Source organism: Anolis sagrei, chromosome 4, assembly GCF_037176765.1.
Source record: "Anolis sagrei isolate rAnoSag1 chromosome 4, rAnoSag1.mat, whole genome shotgun sequence".
Lineage (NCBI taxonomy): Eukaryota > Metazoa > Chordata > Lepidosauria > Squamata > Dactyloidae > Anolis > Anolis sagrei.
This window is the reverse complement of record NC_090024.1, coordinates 195780228-195803487: the sequence shown is the minus strand read 5'-3', so window position 1 is coordinate 195803487 and position 23260 is coordinate 195780228. Positions and strand designations below refer to the sequence as shown.

At 39.7% G+C, this 23260-nt stretch overlaps 1 protein-coding gene across 3 annotated transcripts; it reads right to left on the bottom strand.

Moving 5' to 3' along the window:
- Positions 1-2054: 2054 nt before the first annotated feature.
- Positions 2055-21816, bottom strand: DYRK3 (dual specificity tyrosine phosphorylation regulated kinase 3). Of its 3 annotated transcripts, none has more exons than XM_060772866.2 (3): positions 21627-21816; positions 16816-16927; positions 2055-3947 (listed from the first exon to the last, which is right to left on the bottom strand). In XM_060772866.2, the coding sequence occupies exons 1-3, from the start codon at positions 21713-21715 to the stop codon at positions 2376-2378; spliced, it is 1773 nt and encodes a 590-aa protein (XP_060628849.2). In that variant the 5' UTR covers positions 21716-21816; the 3' UTR covers positions 2055-2375. The 3 variants fall into 3 exon arrangements, with proteins under 3 accessions (XP_060628849.2, XP_060628851.2, XP_060628853.2); XM_060772868.2 differs by having other exon boundaries at positions 16816-16931; positions 21627-21810; XM_060772870.2 differs by lacking the exons at positions 16816-16927; positions 21627-21816 and adding an exon at positions 4473-4560.
- Between the last annotated feature and the right edge of the window lie 1444 nt (positions 21817-23260).

The window sequence follows — 23260 nt, the reverse complement described above, 5'->3', positions numbered from 1 at the left end:
TGTTTTTGATCTAACGGTAACAGAAAATTTCAATATCAATTGCTTTTTGCCAATACCACTACCAACTTTATGGGCAGTATTTAGTGGATTCTAAACTTCTGCAAAATGGCATGAAAATGTAGCTTATGTGGGTTGGGTAAATCACAGGACTACCACCCCTCTCTGAAAACAGATCTACAGAAAAAAACATTACATGTAGGTAATTTCCCTAGTAACTGAATTCCATTTCACTAAATTCAGTTCATTTTAAGTTTAAAGCCCCAAATAGTCTCAGAAAGAAATAAAATAACCAAAAAAGGTTTTCTTTTCTTTAAATCCTATGCACACTTACATGAGAAAAAAACCCTACTGAACTCAGCAAGGGTCCATTTACACAGTTTGACACCACAAAAATCCACAGTTAAAGCAATGCTATTTCCCGTAGTAACCTATGGATGTGCGAACTGGACCATAAGGAAGGCTGAGTGAAGGAAGATAGATGCTTTTGAACTGTGGTGTTGGAGGAAAATTCTGAGAGTACCTTGGACCGCAAAAAGATGAAGCCAATCCATACTCCAAGAAATAATGCCCAACCGCTCACTGGAGGGAAGGATATTAGAGATAAAGATTAAATACTTTGGCCACACAATGAGAAGGAGAGCTTAGAGAAGATAATGATGCTGGGGAAAATGGAAGGAAAAAAGATGAGGGGCCAACCAAGGGCAAAGTAGATGGATGATATCCTTGAAGTGACTGGCTTGACTCTGAAGGAGCTGAGAGTGATGACGGCCAATGGAGCTCTAGTGTGGGCTGGTCCATGAAGTCACAGAGTCGGAAGCGAATGAACGAATAAACCAGACACCATTTTAAATGCCATGGCTCAATGTTAAGTAGGCCTTGACTAAAAGAGATCTTTCTGTTTTAAAATGCACTGAACTGTTGGAAACAACCATGAAACATCCCTGCAGAACTGCCTATCGAAAGTCAAAAGCAAGAAGTACTTAATCTCTAAATAAGTAAAAACTCAACTGCATGATGAGTATATGAAACAAAACTTGTGACATTAATCAGTGGGCATCTAGGTAACCCCAACTCAGTGCAAACTGAAATGGACATAGGACTGCAGAACAGAAGAAATGTTTGCATGGTATTTTGCTTATATGTGTTATTACAGAATGTTGTCTCTCAGTGACTGGCTATGATTCTTGAAACGTGAAACAACCTTCCAGAATAGGCAAAAAAAAAATGCAGAAAATAGAATGTAAGTAACTGTTAAGAAATTTAAAAAATGGTCAACATCTAACACGAGTTTAAACTAACAGCTCTTTTAACTGGGTACACAACGATTTCATTTTCTCTCAACAAGAAGCCTCATTTAGAGAAAAGCATATGCTTGAACCACTTGCTCATAAAACATGTCTCTGCTACATGTAAAACTATTTAAGAGAACTAGCAAAAACTACTTGCATTTGCAAATACATACCTAAGGTATAAGATATGGCACAGAATTAAACCCAGAAGCAAGCATTTCTATACCATGAAAATTACTGTTCATATTTTATATTTTCCAGTATTCAAATACTGCTATTTTTTAGAAACACCAAATTATTCAGGGACACAGGGTGCATCTTTACAATTAATCATTTGAATTTCTAACTTGCCCAAACTTCTAGTTATGAGGCTGGAACTTGAAAAATGCACTGTCTATCCTTCAAAGCATTATAAATGATTACAATTAAGATCAACCTATTCTGCTGAGTAAGGAATTAATTCTGGATGTATGTCTATCTCCATATACCTATACCAAATTGCGAAGATGAATCCACTGAATTCAATATGAGAAGAAAATAAAACAAAATGTATGAAACCTAGAGCCCCAAGACCATTCACTTCATAACATCTCCTTTGCTGTTATGGTCTATATGCCATTACATTAATGTATGAAGCAGAAATATATTAAAAACTTGTGCTTTGATCATTATTCTGTGATTTTTCTTCAGCTGATCACTCAGGTGCATAGCTTATTTATTTTCAACTGGTTTGCAGTAAACTGTCCCTTAAGTGAGACTGTTAAGTGGTTTTTGAGTTTTATTACAACGGTGCTATAAAATCCATCTGTTACACAGTGCATAACCTCTTTGAACAAAACAAATGTGCTGACCTACCAGAAGTGATGTAACAAGCACTACATTCCAGCTGAAATGACTTGATAAAACAATCATAGCCCTTAAAATGCTTATTTCTGATTCAGTTTTTTATACAAGATATACTGTTCAATAAAAATTATTTTCAGTCCTCCGCCCCCACCCCCCACCCTTTGCATTTCATCTTCTTTTTTATTTAATGGAGATAATTAAAAACACAGCATATGTATTCTGGGAATATGTAATTCTCTATTAGCTGACCAATTTGGGTAGGACAGTACATAGAGGTATATTGGCATTTGTGTCGGACATTAGATTAGCTCGCAGTTTGTTGGCTACCCCAATTACTGGGGGCAATCTGGAACCTAGCCCTGGGAAAGAGCTTGTATAATGAGCAATCCGCTTGCCTGATGTTTTATCTGTGCTGGGTGGCTTAGGTACTCGTTTACAAATCCAAGGATGTCTTAAAGCTTGGCTCGGAGTCATTCGTGCAGAAGGATCCCAATTAAGACATTCTTTTAAGAACTCTATAAACAAGGGGTCATCGCAGCCTTTCAGAGCTGTAACCCAGTCCTTGTTACCCGGAGCACTTCGCATTTTACCCCTACGCGATCTGCTGCCATTAAGAGTCACCTTCCCATCTGGCTGTGTGGTCAGAGTGCAATAGCGAGGATGACCTTTAGAATTAATGAAGTTTTTGGCTCGCTTGGACTGGTCCAGAAGTTTCTGAGGAGGCATCCCAAGTAGCTCCATCATACAAGCTAGCTGATCCCCCTCGTCCTCTCCTGGAAAGAGTGGGTAACCAGTCAACAGTTCCACAAGAATGCAACCAAAACTCCACATGTCTATGGGCATCCCATAGCGACTTCCCAGAATGACTTCTGGGGCTCTGTAGAATCGAGACTGTATATAAGTATAGACTCTTTGGTGCTCAAAACAGCTGGATCCAAAATCAATTACTTTGATGCCACTTCGTCCTTGCTGTTTTAGAAGAATATTTTCAGGTTTCAAGTCACAATGTATGATTTTGTTTTTACAAAGACCCTCTAGACATTGCAATATAGAATGGGCAAATTTGCGTACAAGCTGTAAACTGAAGCCTTGAAACTTATTTCTTTTGATCAGTTCATATAGATTCATGCTCAAGAGTTCAAAGGTCATACATATGTGATTTCGAAAGGTAAAACTCTCTAGCATGTGAATGACATTCATGCTACCCGTCTTATCTTGTTTTTTGAGATGCTCCAAAATCCGTATTTCTTCTGCTGCTTGCCTGTGAAACCTCTTTTCATTTCTTACCATCTTCAAGGCCAAATGCTGGTGGTGTTTATGGTCAAAAACTTTAGCTACTTGGCCAAAACTGCCTTTTCCAATTATTTTAAGTACTTCATATCGGTAGGCAAGATGGTCATGAGGCACGTGGATGTAGCTGCCTTGTTCGTCATCATATCCCCCATTGTTTGGACCACCAATGACTCCTTGCCTTTTCTTTGCATTTGGACCCACAAAATAAATTTCCGGGAAGTTAAGTATTTCTTGTTGCTCATAGACTGTTAACTGCTGTTTGTGTTGCTTCAGGGCTTGATCTGGAGACTGACTACCAGTTTTATGTGCTTTTGTTGAACTGCCACTGTTTTTGGATACAGTTACACTGTCAATACTTTTATCTTTCGCTGGACTTGGAAAAGACCTTTCGGAGCCATTTATGCCAGTGGACTGAAGAGTACTACTCCTTCTGTTACCAGAGTCTTCAAATAACTGTTCAACTTTGACTTGGCTTCCAGTCAAAGGATGATCCTTCATTGTGATTATGTTAGTAGCTACCTGCAAAAATGAAACAAAGGACGTGTTAAGTATAGAATTCTCATTTAAAAATTGGGGAAGAATAACAATTACAGGTATAAACTATATCAGCAAGTATAGTTAAACATTATAACAATTTTGATCTAATTCAAATGCAACCAGTCTTCCACTAGCATGCGTAATGAGCAGCTATGCAATGTTCTTCAATTAGCAAAGGGGCAGATACTGAAGACTTAGCATAAATCAGCCAATAACGGATGTGACTTTGCTCAGAACCACAGGCAGTTTACTAGAAAGGGGGAAAAGACATTACAACACAAGTAAACATGCAAAAATAATTGAGAAGCAGAAGCACATCATGAAGGTGGCTTTCCAAAGGGGAGGATGGAAAGGCAAATAGAGTGACAGGGGAATGGCAATTTGGTTACCAAGGACTCCATGCTACTCTTACAGATGTATGGATAGCTCTTTCATCATTCACTTTCATCTGCAGTGGTATAAGAAGATGCAACTCAATACATTTTGCATTATCTGCTAAAATATCACCTTGACCCAGATTTGGCCCTGGAAAAAGAAGTTTTGCTATTCTGTGCCAATGTAGGTTGAAATATTTTCCCCAGTAAGAACAGCAAACCTAAATTGGTAAGAAAACACTATGAATACTAGATGTCAGTGTAACATAGACATAACAATTTTTCGTGAGGCAAAATACACACTTATGGTCCTATTGCTTTTGTTTCTGCATTAATATACCATTACGAAGCGCTGTGCTATATTGTTTATCAATTGCGAGTAGTGCATAAACATCTGTTTTACACTGTAACCTTCAATTTCAAACTACAACCAGTTCTTGTAAATGAAGAGTGGCTTACATTTCATCAAAAATATATGGGAAGCTGAAATAGCCGATAAGCTATGCTATCCAATTCTTTTACAGCAATCCAATGTCTATCACAGCAGCAAAATAACAGAATGGCAAAAGAAATCTTGCTGAATATAACTTGGATATCCCTATCACTGAAATGCCAAAAGAGAGTTTATGTCACTGGCTCAAAAATGCAGGGTTTTATAAAATGTCGAGATCTATATTCAGCTTAATAACCATTAACTGCTACATCTGTCTGGAAAATGTAGACAGTATTTTAAGACACACACCTTTTGAGAGCCTCATAGAAAATATGATCCAGAGAATTAGCGTTTTAGTAACACACTCTTCATTGGGCCTAAGACTGAACTGCAGAGAAAGAATGACAGACACTGTAAAATCCTGAAAAAGTGACCACACACTGAACAGGCAATCCCCAAGTTACAAACATCCAGCTTACAAATGACTCATAGTTAAGAACACTTCCAAAAGACACATTTAACTTTTAACTCACTGTTATATATTTGCATTTAGCTAATCAAGGGAAGAAATTACTCCCAGCATGTTTTTCCATATACTGGCAGTCCCCAAGTTACAAACATCCGACTTACAAACAACTCATAGTTAACAACTGGGGTGAGACAACAGGAATTGAGAAAAATCTACCCATAGGAAGGGAAAAGCACTCCTGAAAGAGTGATCATGGGGGAAAGGTGTCTCCACTGAAGCTTTAGCACCAATCCTTGTTTCCAAATAAAGGAATTTTTTTTCCAAAATCCAATTATCACAGGGATGGAAAGTGAGGTGAAATCTTCTGAACAGGGGTACAGACAGCAAAAGAAACACCACAGAGGTGTTAAACCTTCCCTATGCTATCCAAAGCTCCCCCCCCCCCCCATATAGCTGGAATTTAAAATGTACCTGTTCTGACTGACATAAAAATTCAACTTAAGAACAAACCTACAGAACTTATCTTGTTCGTAACTTGGGGACTGCCTGTATATAAATAAAACATCACCAAATAAATCTGATTTATGAAAAAAAAATCTGAATTTCAGGAGAAAGGTGTTTTTTCCAGAAAAAAACCCCCTCCTTTTAAATCCCAATAGTAGTCCATAGCATGCCAAGAGGATTCTTTTTATTATGTAGTAATAAAATGGGGCAGAATTAAGAAGTTAGAAAGAATCCATCTGGAAGAGAACTTGGGACTCTGTTTTTCATTCTGCAAAATTGTTTGAGCTGCAATGTAGCTTGGGGGTGGAGAGTGTAATATTTCTACAAGTTAGGATAAAATTTAAAGGCAGATAATATCTATGGCATATATCAAAGTTGAAGAAGCAGAATTGAAAGAGGAGTTTCTGATGTCAGTTAAAGAAGACAAAACTAAAACAACGTAGTTGACAATTGGCTTGCAAGAAGAAAAAGAAAAAGCTTTGAAGCTGCACACCACACGAGGAACCATAATGTCTCAGATTAAATTATTTAGGACTCCTTCCTGTAGACAAAATGGGAGAAATTATTGGACCCAGAATGTTAAGCTGTCCATCTCACGAATGGTGGGAATTCTGCCTGCAGGCTGTGCCACATGGAATCTGGTGCACAATAACAAACATTAGGTTCCTTTTATGTAAAAAAATAAATAAATCTAACTTTCACACTCCAAGACACACACTTGCTAAATGAGAACATGACATTTGCTGAATGGCCTGACAGCCAATTGGTTTTGCCAAGCAAGTTACAAAATACCATTAACTATTTTTCAATAAATAGGTTTCAACTCATTGATTTTTAAGACAGCATTTTACTTAAAAAGACATACAACAACTTAAAGGAGAACTGTCACAGGAGACATTGACTTGGAAAACCCCACCTCTATTTTTTTTTCTGTACTGCTCTAAGAATAAGGGATATTCACTTGGTGTCACAATTTGAAACAACAATTCAGATTAATAGAATTCCACACAAATTCTGCCTATTTCCCCTTACCCACCCATTTCCTGGGAGAAGGGAAAGATAAGTGAAAATGATTAAGAACATCAAATTATTTAAAGTACTGTATTGATCCTTTTAACATTTACTAATTTCTTTATACACTACCTTAAAGATAACTGCTACTTAAAGGTAACTGTGCTTAACATGGGGCTGCCTTTGAAGAGTGCTTGGAAATGGGTCTAAAGAGCTAACCTAGGTTGCTAACTGGGGCTGGCTACAGGGAGCAGACAACACCCCAGTTGAAGTACCTCTACTGGCTTCTAGTTTGTTTCTGGGTATATTTTAAAGGGCTGATTGTGATAAACAATGGGTCCACAAACTCCTGGCCCATAGACTGGATACCGGATGTATCTCATTTGGTATAAATAAACATAAAAATAATGAACAAACTACAATAAAAGGCATTAAACATATGAGTGTTGTTTTCTAATCTGAACTGTAAATGGGCGACACTAAATGGACAAATAATCATACCAGGGATCTAGAAAAATGCTTTCAATGGAACCTTAAAACATGAGGGAGATTTGTCTCATGTCAGAAAGAGAAAAATTCAACAATGATAAACATTTTAATAATGCTTCATTTAGTAATTTATTCAGAAGCACAAAGACAGTATTAGTCTGGTATTCAAATATTTGGCACAGCAACTATCTGAATTCCAACCATTCTATCTTCTGTAGAACCTTAACATAACAAATTCAAAGCCTGGATAGTATGTGAAGTGGAGAGAAGCTGCCCCCTCTTTTTGTATGAAACACAATAGGATCTCTGACATCAGCACATGATCTCCAGACTTGTGGAGTCCACACTGCTTATGTAAAAGAAATGAGGTGCCAAGGGCTACAGAAGTTTAATATTTTTCTGCTGTTCTTAGCCATTTTGCAGACAACCTGAAGGTCCACACAGAGACACACAATTCTCTTGTAATGACTTAAATATTTTGTAATTATGTGTATTCAGTAATCTTTCTTCACTTTAATATATCCTGCAAGTGAGGAAATAAATACTTCAATGTGTTTATGTTTTGTGGTGAGCAAGCAGAAACCACAACACTATTTTTAAATTTGGTTAAATTTGGTTTCACAGCAAATTGTCAGAGAAGTCCTACTGCCCAGCATACCTGTCACAGTCTATACCAATTACCAGTAACACCAGTTATATCTTTTTGGAATCAGACACAATCCCAGAACTGAAGGAGAAAAACACATAGAAGGAGCACCAACTAAATATAGCACAGGAAAATCTCTGTCACTTTCCAAACATCCCATGGAATCACCAGTAAAAGAGCACACAGAAAAGACTTTCATAGGGACCATCTATGGAATACGTCAATTCTCAACAATTAAAAGAAAAAATCCTCAGTGATATTATTTCTATTGACATAAACACACACCAAATAATCCAGTCACAGGAATACAAGGACAACCTCCACTGAATGACTCACTGTAGTGGGATCAGTAAGATTCCCAGCAAGTGAGAGCCTCTTGAAATCCCTAAATACAGATTCAAATCTCTTCATATCCCATACAGATTAACTAATAATTATAGCTGGTCCAAAAGGCAGGCATAATGTTCCTAGATGAGGTCAGTGTTTCAAAAGATGTCACTCTATTCTTCCACTGGTTTCAATGGATGGCTATGCATTCCTGGGTAAAAAAGACAAAGGAGAGATCCAATACATGATAAAATTGCCATCTTTGATTTGGCATTTCATTCGTGAATTTTGATGCTAAAGACTATCATGAAAAAAAATTGGGAGAGCACTGGAGAATGGAAAGAAAGGGCTTGCTAGCTCATGCAGCCATAGGTTGTATTTTATGCATCCTTGCTTTGAAAGCATTGAGCATTGAAGGCTACCACACTGTATATAACCCTTCCTGCTTGGTGCAAAGTACAAGACAGGGTACTAGATAGGATCTTTTCTATGTCCCATCACCACATGAAATATATTTGGTGAGAATAAAGGAAAGGTCTTCTTAATGAAAAAAACTAGATTTGAACTGCCATACAATCTGTCACCAGATCAGGATTTTTCTCTTTATAAAAATTGACTTGTATTTTATCTTTTAAAACACTACTTTGTTTCTTAATGCTTGGGTCCAATGGGTAGCAGTAATGTGAATGTCTAGAAAATGTTGGAAAAACATTTTTCTGCTCCTTTTCCACAGAAAAACTGGGGGTGGGACGGGGGTGGTACTACAGAATATTTCATTCTAAAATGATGCATAAAATGTTCACATATTTGCGACCAGAAATAATTTTTAAAACCTATGTAAGAAATTTATGCATAGGAGAAGAGTCTTGGTCTTGGTTTCTTTTTCAAAGTTTAACTCACAATTCAGTCATACACACCAGAGCCAAAAGGACCACATAATGATAAATAAGAGATATTGCTCAGAAGCAGAGCCAATGTTTAACTCCAGAAGCCCAAGGTTCTAATCCTACTGACTAGAAAAGTGCCATCTGAAACCCTGGAAAACCACTACAGTGAATGTGTGAAACTCTGAATAAGTTGAACCGGGCACAGGCAAACTTTGGCCCTCCAGGTGTTTTGAACGTCACCTCCAAAGGCCAAAATACCTGGAGGGCCAAAGTTTGCCCATGCCTGAGTTAAACTAATGATCAGATTTGGTTTAGACACCTCCTATGTTCTTAGGAGTCCTGCTAAAGGATAGGCTCGGTTCATATATGGTTTTTGCATCAGCAATTCAATCTAGTCGGGCCAATTCTATGCACAAGCTTATTCATTAGTAACTCAACTGATTGTCTCATCTTGTTGCTAGTCTACTAGTGCACCCTTACTCTCATTAAGGCTCTAGCAGTCAGACAAACTGCCCTGATGCAAGGAAGCCCCCACTTCACTCCACACACACATTACCATTCAGAAGTGAGAGAGGACCCACTTTCAGACATTTAAATCCTATCTGCTCACTTCTAGTAACAAATAAGCAACAGCTGTGATAAAGTGAAAGTTAAAGGCAGACAGAGTAGCCACCTTTCAAGCTTCAGGTGCAGTTGCATGGACTTTTCAGCAGCATGATAGCAAGCCCACTGTTCCATTCCCAGGTATGGTTTTACATATAATGCAAACAAGCAATCTGTGTTTATAAAGGTTGTCAACCCCACTGAGAACTGGATTCACATTGACTAGTGCTACTGTTCACACTACAGATATCACTTGGTCTGCATCATGCTGGGTGAATAATCTGTGTCACTGCATCTGGAGGTTTGCCTATGAAGAGCCAAGAAACAAAGGAGGACAGTAATGTTCAACCACTGGGGCATTCAAAAGATGTTTTAATCAAGTGAGTGATGACATGCCACCTAAGTGCTCTCCTAGTTCCCTCCCCATTGAATCACAAAAGATTATTTTTGAAATGATACTAGTCTTGAAGTAAAATTGTGTACATGGCCAACAATTTTATGTGATCAGGCTGTTGCCCTTGTTTGTAAAAGGGAGTAGAGCATTGTGCTAGCTACAGCTGAAGTGGAATACCTCTTGTTTATCCAGTGAGTTTACCTTCATGTGGCGAATTATGGCCACTATATCCTTGCTTTCTGCACAGGGCATATTTCTCATTATGCACTCTGAGAAAATAACACTAGTAAAGATGGAAAAAGGACTGTGTAGACAACACTGATGTGCATGCATGGTTATGTGAGGAAAGACATTTATCATCCTCCCTCCCTTTGCTTACCTGCATGGAGAATGTAGGTAAGCAAACTGTCCCTATAGGCACAATGCCTGAGGACTCTAAATCACACCCACCATATGACCGACTGAAGTGATATGGTTGGTGTGATTTAGAGGCTTCAGGCATTGTGCCTATAGGGATTCTGAGAAGATAGGTGTTAACAATCTGCTCTACCAATATATCTTCTTAGGCACAGCTGTTTTTGAAAAGCACCATTGCTGTATTCTCCACTGTTCCCTTCACTAAGTTTCTTTGCAGTATGCCCCCTATGTGGGCCCTGCTATTTTTGCAGACAAAACTTGTTTGGATCAGCTCTGACTTAGATGCTGTAGGGCCCTTCCAGACAGGCCTATATCCCAGGATCTAATCCCAAGTTTTCTGTTTATCCCAGATGATCTGGCGATTGGGATTCATATAATCCAGTTTAAAGCAGAAAACCTGGGATCAGAGCCTGGGGTATTGGGCCTGTATGGAAGGGCCTGTAGTGTGATACAGGTTTGGTCGAGGTAAACTTGGCTCCTCCTTGTTCTGTATTATTGGATATGTTTCAATTTCTGCAACTAAAGATGTGGATAGGTTCCTTGGATATGTGAGAACCACTATACTGGACCCATGGCATCCCTGAGTAGATCAGAGGAGTCATGATTAACTAACTCCAGCACTGCAGGTTTCCATCTTGCCTTTTAAAAAGTCTGTGGTGATGCAAAAACAAACATATCCCTCCCTGAACTCTGCCATACTTGAAATTCTAAAAAATCTCTTTCTTGGGCAAGGTTTCACAGCAGGTGATGGCCTTCCAGCTCCAGAATTCCTGCGAGAGAATGGTTATCTAGACTCAAGTCAATCTGGTTTTACGTATGGTTGGCTATAAGATGGGACCCGGGTCACTGTTTCAACAATGGTTCCCATCCTCCTTCGAGAGGGAGTCTCGTTGGGGAAATCTTGTTTGACACCCTGGTCACTGGACATGATTCTATTACCCAAGGTAGTTAATATCTACAAGGTCACCTGGTATTTTGACATTTGGTATTACCACCTAACTCCAAAGTAGCTGGTTATTTTTCCAAGACTGAACCTGAAATTCCAAATTGTGTTTCAGATTGTTTTAGCTAAATCATTTTAACGTATAGTGTACGCTGTTTTGGGTCCCATCTAGGAGAAAAGTGAGTCTTGAATGAATGAATGAATTAGAAGTGTTAAGAGTAGATTGGATACCAGTAAACAAATTGAAACTTAATTCAGACAAGGTACAGGTGCTCTTGGACAGCTGTAAGACAGGTAAACAAATAGGAATACAGTTCTTGCTGGATGGGGGTTACACTTACTCCAGGATGTGGAACTGGATCTTAATGTCCACCTTTCAGTGGTGGCTAGGCCTCCATTTGCACATTTAAAAACTTGTGCACAAGTGATACTTGTTCCTGGAGATGTCAGATCTGGCTATGGTAACACGTGTCTTGATTACACCCCATCTGGATTACTTTAATACATTCTACAAGGAGATGTCTTTGGAAACTGTTCAGAAACTTCGGCAGATCTAAAATGCTGGGGCCAGGCTGCTAGCTGGGGCCAAGAAACATAATCTCCCCGTTTAAACAACTTCACTCTTCAGTTTTCAGGCAGAATTTGATGAACTGGTTGTGACCTTTAAATTTCTAAACGCCCTGGGTCCCGATTATCTAAAAGACTGTCTTTCCTTATGCAAACTATCCCAAATATAGACATCTTCGGGGGAGAGGTTCCTCTCAGTCTGCCCACCATCACAGGCATGTTTGGTAGAAACAAAGGAGAGGCCTTCTCAATGACTGTTCCTAAATTGTGTAGTTCCTTTCCATAGAAGATTCAGTTGGATCTCGGTGTTCTCTTTCTGCTGGAAGGCAAAGACCCTTTCCATTCAGCCAGACCTTTGATGCTTCAATTATGTGTTTGGAATGCAATGTGTGCTTTGTTTTTATCTTTTGATGTTTTCAATATTGTAAAAGCCAAGTTTTAACTGGATTTTGTTTTATGTTTCTTAAAGCTGTTTGAAATCCCTTGACAACAGGAACTTTTTATATTGCGGCACTTAATAACAAGTCTAATTTGATTCCTATTCTTCATCAGGGTGTTGGGATGGAGGAATAGTGTGCATTTTGACTTTCCATTGAATTCAATATAAATATTTTTATTTGCATCACCTCTTTGGTGAGTGCAACTTTTGTATTGTTCTGGAATTTGCTTAAACACGTGGAGAGCAGAATGGGTGGAGGAGACATGAAGGTGCAAATCCTGTCTTGAACATTGTCATATTCTCGACAGCAACAAATATCTTCCTAACTATTACTTATTTATTGTACTTATACCCTGCCATTCTCACCCTGGGAGAGGGGCTAAGGCTTGGTTGAAAGTGAATACAGAGCTCCCCAGACTAGAAATCTACTCATGAGACCATTGGAACTCTCTACTGTATTCAACTGAGCATAATTCCAAGCCCTCTACAAGTTTCTATGCTGCTGGATGTCTGAGGACGTTCAGTAAACATGCTTCCGTGCACAGCCATGAATGCAATATGCATTAACTCCATATACATATATCTGCAAATGCTTAAACATAACTTGTGTGATTAACACTGCCTTAGGGGCCCAAAGACACATCTGAAGAATGTTATGGATTCAAGCAGGGTTTGCTCTCGGTCCAACATTCTCTATACCTAATACTTTGGCTCCTATGCTGATTGAGTAACATGTCAATCTGTGAAGTTGTGCCAGGTTAGTCTTGATGTTCATGCAACGCTGCCAGTAAACAGGATTTATTCCAAATCTTTAGACAGACTGTTGGATGCCTCAAACTTCTCATCCCACACTGAATGAAGTTATAGGGAAATTAAGAAGTACATGCTCCCACTGTAATACGTTTCCCACCTGGTTAGAATTTTATATTTTGGGAACTTGGGTGAATTGGAACAGCAGGGATGTGAAGTCGCTGATTACTCATGTACAGCAACCAGCTAGATAATGATCAGATTACTTTTGGCAGACTGACCCACATAATTTTAACATCAAGTTCCATTTCCAATCAGATGACTTCAGAATAACTTGTCACACTGCACCCAACACTTCCTCTTGCAAAAACTGGACCACATAGTTTATTTAGCCCATAGCCGAGCTGTTAGCAGCCAAGAGAACTGATTGACAAGACAAATGGTGTGTACTGTTCACCAGCTCAAGTTTTTGAATGCTCTCAGTATAGCAGGGGACTCACAAAACTACTGCTCCCTCTACATTATAGCACTTAATAATGATCAGATAGACTTCTGAATGCACAGTGCAATGGGACTTACTCCCAGGAGTGTTCAAAAGGGAGCACTGCAGAGCAAATGTTGAATAGGTTGCAAAATGGCCTGTTTATATGTCAGCATACAAGACTTTGAACCAAATATACATTTTATAGTGTATACAACACTGCACTTCTTATGGCAGAACACAAAACTCTAGCAGATTCAGATTATCCTCCTGCAGTCCAGCCCACCATGATTCCACAACTAATTTTGGAGAATTTGAAAAATGATTTTAAGATAAGGAGAAAGAAAGCTGAAATAACTTCCAAAGGATCTGCCAGTAAACACTAACTTTAGCCAGATTTCTGTATTGATTCTTCATGCTCAAAATTTAATCTATACTGATAGAACAAGAAATTATAAGAACATTTAAACAACTGCTGGATTTTGCACTTTCAATAATGGCAGTATAGTTGATTTTTTTTAACATAAGGGTGGATATAGTGTAACCCTTGGGCCACATGAAGCCCTTGGAAACCCTAACGAGGCCACTGTGATGCCCCAAAAGACCTCTCCAGTTCCCAGCCCTAATTCGTTTTTTGTTTTTTTTTAATTTGGGGGCTGATTTTCAGACAACTTTTTATCCCTTACTGGGCATTTAAAATGCTCTGCTTTTCTACTTCTAACTCTGCAAAGCCACCAAAACCTCCCCCAAACACCAAAGAAAGAAAAAAACTGGCAGAAAATCAGTAGCTGAAAGTGATATCATGTCACTTATGATGTTCTGAATCTTGCTGCTGCAGTCCATGGGATATTCTCTGGGAAGTAAAATGGACCCCACTCCCTATGTAGTTGACCATCTTTAACTTTACATATATTCTATTTGTGCAAAGCTACTTCATTTGGCACATCACAAAAGTTTACGAATCTGGATAGGCAACTTAACAGTTGGATTCTACGCATATTTACTCAGAACCACACTGAATCCAAAGGTGCTTACTCCCATGTGCATGCAAAGGGCTACCAAGAGCTGAGGATCCTTTCAAATACATTTCACAAATTAGAAATCTATTCTTTTGGGTGCTTATTTAAAGGTAAACATGACGTCATTCCCTCAGGTGTACACTGAAAAAAAACCCTAAACAGGTGTGAGCATAATGTATATCTGATAAAGAGAGCTAAGAAATATTTACTTGTGAATATTTTGGTAACTTCATTTGTCAGATGCCAGCTGATAACACCATGATTTCACCTTGCAGACTCATCGTCCCATTATAACCCATTTTGTACCCTGGTAAAGCCACAGGTTCCCAATAAAAATCATCTCATGACAGGGTTATAGATCTTCCCGTTTTCAGATTATACAATCTCTGGTTTTACTCAGAAAACAATTCCCTTGTTGTTGGAAAGTATTCACAGAGGATCTTAGTTAAAGATTTTGTCAGAGCTGGATGTATTGCTGCAATCAAACCAAGTCAGTTTCCAAAGCTCACAAAATATGACTGATTAAGATACCATTCCAATGACAGACAGCACTAGTGTTTCCTAAAGCAATGCCTTAGAGCACATGAAATTATTTATTTTAAATAAAATAACACTGAACCAATTATTGTAGGATGTAAACACAGAACCACCTGTTCAGTCATATAATTAGGCACTTGTCTATTTACCAAAAACATATAAACAAGCATTAGGAAACATATAGGCACACTGTTAATACCCCTGTGTGAGCACTGAGTACAAATGCAGCAGCCAAATGATCCACAGATGTGTGCTGTGGTTTTAGTGTTTCCTTTCTCTCTCTTGCTTTAAACCAAAGAGACAGTGAGCATAATGATCAGTCACTGCCTTCATTTCTTACTTATCCCTCAGGCAGGTTTTTAAAAAAATAAAAAATCAGTCTAGCTTTGTCTCTTATTCAACAGCCTACATAAAACCGTTCAAGCTTACCAGACACAGAAAAAGAACTACTCTTATGCCAGTCATGTTATTATATGCTGGGGGAGAATAAAAACAATTATAATATTGAAATATTGTTATACATTGGTATTTATCTACAAAACACATTTATATACAGAACATCTCAGAAAATCCAAAGCTCATGTACAAATAATTTTCTCATATGTCCATTGCTTTTTCAGCTGGCCGATGTGAGGAGAAGGAAGGGACCTATAAGAGATTATGATCACAACTCTTATTATGTAAAATGTGCATAATACGTAGTAAATAAATTATACACAAAGGGTAAAAAGAAAAAAAGACACAAGTGATATTATTATACTTTCAAAGTGCTAAGTATATTGCCTGGCAAAAAAAGTCTTGTGATACTTATCGATTGTGCTGTCTTACCAGAAAATGCTAGTTTTCCTCCAGGAATTGATCTGGAGATTAACTACTAGTTTTATTCAGTTGATAATGGGAAAAGTTTTTGTTTTCCTTTTTCCAAACAATGCTAGTTACTGTCTGGCCAATTCAGCCAAACAAATTCCAATACCAGACACCCTTCCCTCAGGCTATAAAGCAATGGAAGAAGGAAAAAGATAAGCTTTTTATGGCCAACAGAACCGTACACAATGCCCCCTGGAAAATGTATTGTCAAGCTGTACTTGTTAAATCAGGAATAGGGTTATTCATCAACACACACGTACCAACCCTTTCAATATGTTATTAAGTAAGAAGACATTGCACTGTAATTCTGAATTTTCACTTGCTGAAGAATAGAATCCAATATAAGAGAGGAGGAAGAAGATAAGCATATTAAGGTTAACAGAGCTGCCTGCAATTATTGTATTAGACAAATGTTTTAAAATATGCTTATTTATTTCTTATTGTAAATTTGTTTTTACAGGTTATTATTTTATATATACATATTGTTTTGTATGATCTTTTATATAATATTGTAAGCCGCTTTGGGTCCCGTTTATGGAGAAAAGCAGGATATAAATATTTATTATTATTATTATAGCCTTTTTCATAGATACAGCTGTATTAATATTGTGCTTTGTTGAAGCATCCAGTTATAAAATGCTTCTATTTGTGCTGTTGTGGATAACAGAATATAAAAAGCTTGAAATCACTTACATTAGCTCTCCCCAGTGAAGGAAGTCCAGAAGGAGTGCATTCTTCATTTGTAGGATCTGAATATCTAATCTGATCTATTCTCATGTAGGAATCATACAAGCCATCTCCAAACCTGGCTGGAAATAACAAGATGGTCAGTCAAAACTAACACCAAGTTATATATATATGATTTTCATTTTGTTCTTAAGAAATACACAAAATTTGCACATAAAGCACAGCAACTATTACAACTTCTGAAGAGTTTACACCAGTGTCTTAAGGTAAAGATTTATTTCCCATTAGCACTTTTAAAAACAGTACATTCTCAGACTAGCTCCATCATCACCCCTGAATTTTTTTTTATCTTGAAATCTTCAGTCTAACAATATACTTTAATCTTCATCCAGGCAGATAGGACATTTTTATTCACCAAAGTTACATTTTGTTGCATAATTCATACAAAACAAGTATTGCAGGCATTTAATGACATTGTTATATTTCTCCTGGTAACAACGTCCCCAACTTTTACAACCCTTCCATACAGATTTTAAGAAACAGATAAAAGGTTTTTTCTTTTTTTGTCGTGTCAGGAGCAACTTGAGAAACTGCAAGTCGCTTCTGGTGTGAGAGAATTGGTCGTCTGCAAGGAGGTTGCCCAGGGGACGCCCAGATGTTTTGATGTGTTACCATCCTTGTCGGAGGCTTCTCTCATGTCCCCGCATGAGGAGCTTGAGCTGATAGAGGGAGCTCATCCGCCCTCTCCTTGGATTCAAACCTGTGACCTGTCGGTCTTCAGTCCTTCCAGCACAGGGCTTCAACAAATATATAGCACTTCTATTGGTTATTGTGTCTATGCTTGTCTGCAAAATCAAAGAAGGGTGGCATCTACGCAGAACAAAAGTGTACTTATGTGTTTTTTATCCTTCTGTATTTGAGTATTATGGGATACTCTTGATTCTGCATTCATAAATACCCCTGTTAGATATGGAGCATTTTACAACCTATAATACTCCAAAATTCTTATTGGGGTTAAGAAAGATCCTAGATTAATGTGCTCAGGGATTTTTTCCCCAAGCCTGGATAAGGGATAGAGAGAGAGAGAGAGAGAGAGGTTGTGCTGGAAAATGATGCTATAATAGCTATTTAAATATGAGATAAAAATATGAGTATGGTCAGCAAAATTGGCAATATTTTCTGTAACATGGTTCTACCATCATTCATAAACCAGTGCCTATTAAATGGAGAGAATGTATGCATGCATGTGCATTCAAGTCGCAGGTCTATTTAATGTGACCCAAAGTGGCTTTGCTAGTTCCTTCCTCTGAAATATAGCATTTAATGGCCTTGCAGCTTCAAAGCCCAGCTGGTTGCTGCCTGGGGGAATCTTTTTTCTCTCTGCAGGAGTCTACTGTGTACCATGCAGCTGTGGAAAAGTCTACTTAGGGACCACCAAACACAGCATCCAAACACGAATCAAGGAACATGAAGGGCACTGCAAACTATTTCAACCTGAGAAATCAGCCATAGCAGAGCAGCTCATGAACCAACCTGGACACAGCATATTATCTGAGAACACTCTAAAAACTACCATGTCAGACTACACAGAGAAGCCATTGAAATCCACAAGCATGTGAATGATTTCAACAAAGGAGAAAATTATGGAAATGTACAAAATCTGGCTACCAATATTTAAAAAAACTCTAAAATCAGGACAGTAAATAAAGAGCAACACCCAAAAAGCAGGGGAATTCCAGACATGAAACAATCAAGGCCAGCTAACACCTCCCAACAAAGGACAACAGCCAGGCAGCAAGCTGCAAGGCCATTAAATGCTAATCTGGGTGACCAATTGCAACATTCACACCTGCCTCAAACAGACAACCGTTCTTTCTCCCACCCTGGACATCCCACAGATATATAAACCGTTTTCCTGGTTTTCAACAGACCCCTCTCAACCTCTGAGGATGTCTGCCGTAGAAGTGGGTGAAATGTCAGGAGAGAATGCTTCTGGAACACAGTGATACAGCCTGGAAAACTCACCGCAACCCAGTGATTCCGGCCATGAAAGCCTTCGACACCAAATACACTTCTTGAGAAGGGGAATGCAAATATTTTCTTTTTACTCCGTTTGTTTCCAGATTACCCTCAATTAGATAACTAATTACACCCCAACCAGATTACACTCTTCTCAAGTGAACTCTATGCTTATGTCACATAGCCATAAACGATGGCCACATAGAACAAAGCATTCTTTATGGAAAATGTCTTGTGCTTATGAGCTGCACTTTATAGAAGGACACTCTCAAAATCTGCAATACTGTGGGGGGAGAAGAGCAAGTCTAGAAATGCAGTCTTCTTTTTTGGAGGAAAAAAAAGGATTGCACGCAGGCAGTTTAATGGCAATTCCTGCTGATCAAGGAAAGGAGGGGTCCTGTTTTGTACAATACTAATTCAGAACAGAAAAGAACTGCCAAAGAAAGAGTTTTCCTTATATCTGAATTTGGCAGCCACAAGATGAGAAATCCGCCTCGCTTTGTCTCCTAACGTAGTAATAATAATAAAACCAAGAAAGACCATTTCAAACCCAAGGCCCCCTCCCTTCCCGCTACAAACGCAACAAAGCAACTCTTACAAAACAAAAACGGGGCGAGACAATGGAGAGTAACGTCGTTTGCCATGGTGAGCCCCCCAAGGCAGCCCCTTTCAAGCCTCCTGAGGCCAAGCGAGCCGTTAAAATGGGGCGCCGGTGGCTTTGCTGCTGCTGCTGTTGTTTTTCAAAAGCCTCTCTGGACAAGGCGAGGTTTCCATTGGCCTCCCAAGAAAGCCGCCCTGGAAAGATCTGCCCAGGACTCTCATCCTCCCCGATTAAGGCCTCGTCTACACCGACCATTTAATGCAGTTCGAAGCTAGCTCCCAACTGCGGCTTCCACAGCGGAAACACTGCCTTCAATACCGGTTTCAAACTGCATTAAACGGCCAATGTAGACGGGTGATCAAAGGCACCAATTTTCACCACGTTTATGGAGTATTTTTCGGGAGGGGGGGGGGAGCTCCAAGCAAAGCCAAGAAATCCGAATTACTGTCCCTTCTTTGGGCCCTTCCACACAGCCATACAGCCCAGAATATCAAGGCAGAAAATCCCACAATATCTGGTTTGAACTGGGTTATCTGAGTCCACACTGCCATATATTCCAGTTCGAAGTGGATAATGTGGGGTTTTATTCAACTATGTGGAAGGGGCCTTATTCAAGCAAACATTGGATGAGAAGGTACAATCCTCATTGGACTATGTGAAGTGCAAGAAGAAAAAAAGTGCTATATTTATTGATTTATTTACTCTATTCTCTACCCCGAAGGGGACTCAAGGCAGCTTACATACATAGGCAATTATTTAATAATAACAACAACATATTCAAAAATAGTAACAACAACATCAACAACAATAACAACAGTTTGGAAAGTGTCCAACGTGTGATCAAGTACAAAGCCCAGCATGATCTTGTATCCTGTGTACTAATCTTGTTATGTATCAAATAATAACAGTAATAATAATAAATAATTATTTATATCCCACTTTTCTCCCTAAACGGGACCCAAAGCAGCTTACATTATATAAAAGACCATTCAAAACAATATGCATATTTAATACACATACAATTCCAATACCATTAAAATTAAATTTAATACATATTAAGCATTTAAAAACATACGTTCTGACAAGACAATAATGTTTACTTTTTTTTAAAAAAAATGTTGAGTTGTTTTACTGACTGCTTATTGTATTTTGTATTATTTTGGTTGCTGCTGATTTTGTTTTGTATTTCACTTTGGGTCACTTTGTAAGAATGAAGGGTGGGATATAAATAAAGATGATCGTAATAATAACATGACAAGACACCACAAAGTTTACTGTTCGTTTTTTTTTTTTAAATGTTGATTTAAGTTTGTTTTATTGACTGCTTATTATATTTTGTATTATTTTGGTTGCTGGTGATTTTATTTTGTATTTCACTGTATTTTAAATGTTGGGTCACTTTGTAAGGGAGAAAGGTGGGATATAAATAAAGATGATGATAATAATAAAAATTATTATTTATTATTATTATATTCCAACCAAGGCCCCATCCACACTGCCAAATAATGCAGATAGAACTGCATAGTCGGCGAAAACTCATATAATGCAGGCTCAAATGCAGCTGAACTGCATTATATAGCAGTCTAGATGGGGCCCAAGTCTGATTTTTGAAGAAATCCGGACTAAAGGCCCTTCCAACAACTCCCTCCCCACGAAGATTGCATTGACACTGCATTATATAGCAGTTTAGATCAGGCATGGGCAAACTTGGGCCCTCCAAGTGTTTTGGACTACAACTCCCACAATTCCTAACAGCCTACCGACTGTTAGGAATTGTGGGAGTTGTAGTCCAAAACACTTGGAGGGCCCAAGTTTGCCCATGCTTGGTTTAGATCCAACCATAGACACGTGGCCCTGCAATCCTCTTGAGGAAACCCGGGCCTGGAATAATTACAAATACACGTGTCAGTCCCCTTCCCCCTCTTCCCACGAGGCTGTTCTCCTCCATGCAAATTCAACATCCACTCCATTGAGGGTCAACCTCTCTCTGTGGCCTCCTACATCTTCCCTTTGTGTATATTGGGAACGGATCCCCCCCCCCTTTCCAAGCAGAATGGAAAGGCCCTCCCGCCATTGCGCCGCTTAGGAAGTGGAATGTACTACTTTCTAAAGGGGGGGGGTGCAGGAGAAGAGGTTCCAAGGTGAGCCCACGAGGCTCCCGCACTCCCTTCCAGCACCCAATCCAGGCCAGGCATACCTGCGGCGAGGGGCCCCTCCGGCTTCCGGCTCAACAACATCATGGCGACGAAGGGGGCGAGGGGGAAGCCCGCGGGCCGCACGCCCCATCACCCTCGCCGGGGACCTCCGCTCCTCCGCCGCCGCCGCTCTCCCGCGGGCCCTTGCTCCGCCGCCGCCGCCTTCGTTCTGAGGAGGGAGCCAGGCCCGCCAGAGAGAGAGAGAGAGAGAGGGAGAGGGCGGGCGGGGCTCAGGGCGCGGTTGCTATGGAGACGGCTGCTTGGGTCGCTAAGCGCATGCGCGGTGGAGGGAGGCGGGGGGAATGATGATGATGAGTGGGGACCAGAGGCCGGCCCTTTCGTGCAGGCAGGTCCTTCGAGGACTTGCTGAGAGAATAGAATGAGATTCCCTTTGACCTGGAATGGGGTCATGGCGGAAGAGGGCTTTTCAACACGTACACAAGAAACTGTCCGTTGTAACTGTAGTCATATGCCTCTATATCAGGCCTGGGCAAACTTGGGCCCTTCCTCCAGGTGTTTTGGACCAACTCCCACCATTCCTAACAGCGTCAGGCCGGGTTGTTGTAGGTTTTTTCGGGGTATATGGCCATTCTCTCCTGACGTTTCGCCTGCATCCTCAGAGGTAGTGAGGTCTGTTGGAACTAGGAAAAAGGGGTTTATAATTCTGTGGAATGACCAGGGTGGGACAAAGGACTCTTGTCTGCTGGAGCTAGGTGTGAATGTTTCAATCGACTACCTTGATTAGCATAGAATCATAGAATCAAAGAGTTGGAAGAGACCTCATGGGCCATCCAGTCCAACCCCCTGCCAAGAAGCAGGAATATTGCATTCAAATCACCCCTGACAGATGGCCATCCAGCCTCTGTTTAAAAGCTTCCAAAGAAGGAGCCTCCACCACACTCCGGGGCAGAGAGTTCCACTGCTGATCGGCTCTCACACTCAGGAAGTTCTTCCTCATGTTCAGATGGAATCTCCTTTCTTGTAGTTTGAAGCCATTGTTTCGCGTCCTAGTCTCCAGGGAAGCAGAAAATAAGCTCGTTCCCTCCTCCCTGTGGCTTCCTCTCACATATTTATACATGGCTATCAAGGAGCCCCCGGTGGCACAGTGGGTTAAAGTGGGACTGAAGACCGACAGGTCGCAGGTTCGAATCCGGGGAGAGGTGGATGAGCTCCCTCTATCAGCTCCAGCTCCTCATGCATGAGAGAAGCCTCCCACAAGGATGATAAAAATATCAAATCATCCGGGCATCTCCTGGGCAACATCCTTGCAGGCGGCCAATTCTCTCACACCAGAAGCGACCTGCAGTTTCTCAAGTTGCTCCTGACACTAATAATAATAATAATACATGGCTATCATATCTCCTCTCAACCTTCTCTTCTTCAGGCTAAACATGCCCAGCTCCTTAAGCTGCTCCTCATAGGGCTTGTTCTCCAGACCCTTGATCATTTTAGTCGCCCTCCTATTTGATGGCATTTGATGGCCTGGCAGTGCCTGAGGCAATCTTTTGTTGAGAAGTGATTAGATGTCCCAGATTGTTTCCTCTCTGTTGTTTTGCTGTTGTAATTTTAGAGTTTTTAAATACTGGTAGTCAGATTTTGTTCATTTTCATGGTTTCCTCCTTTCTGTTGAAATTGT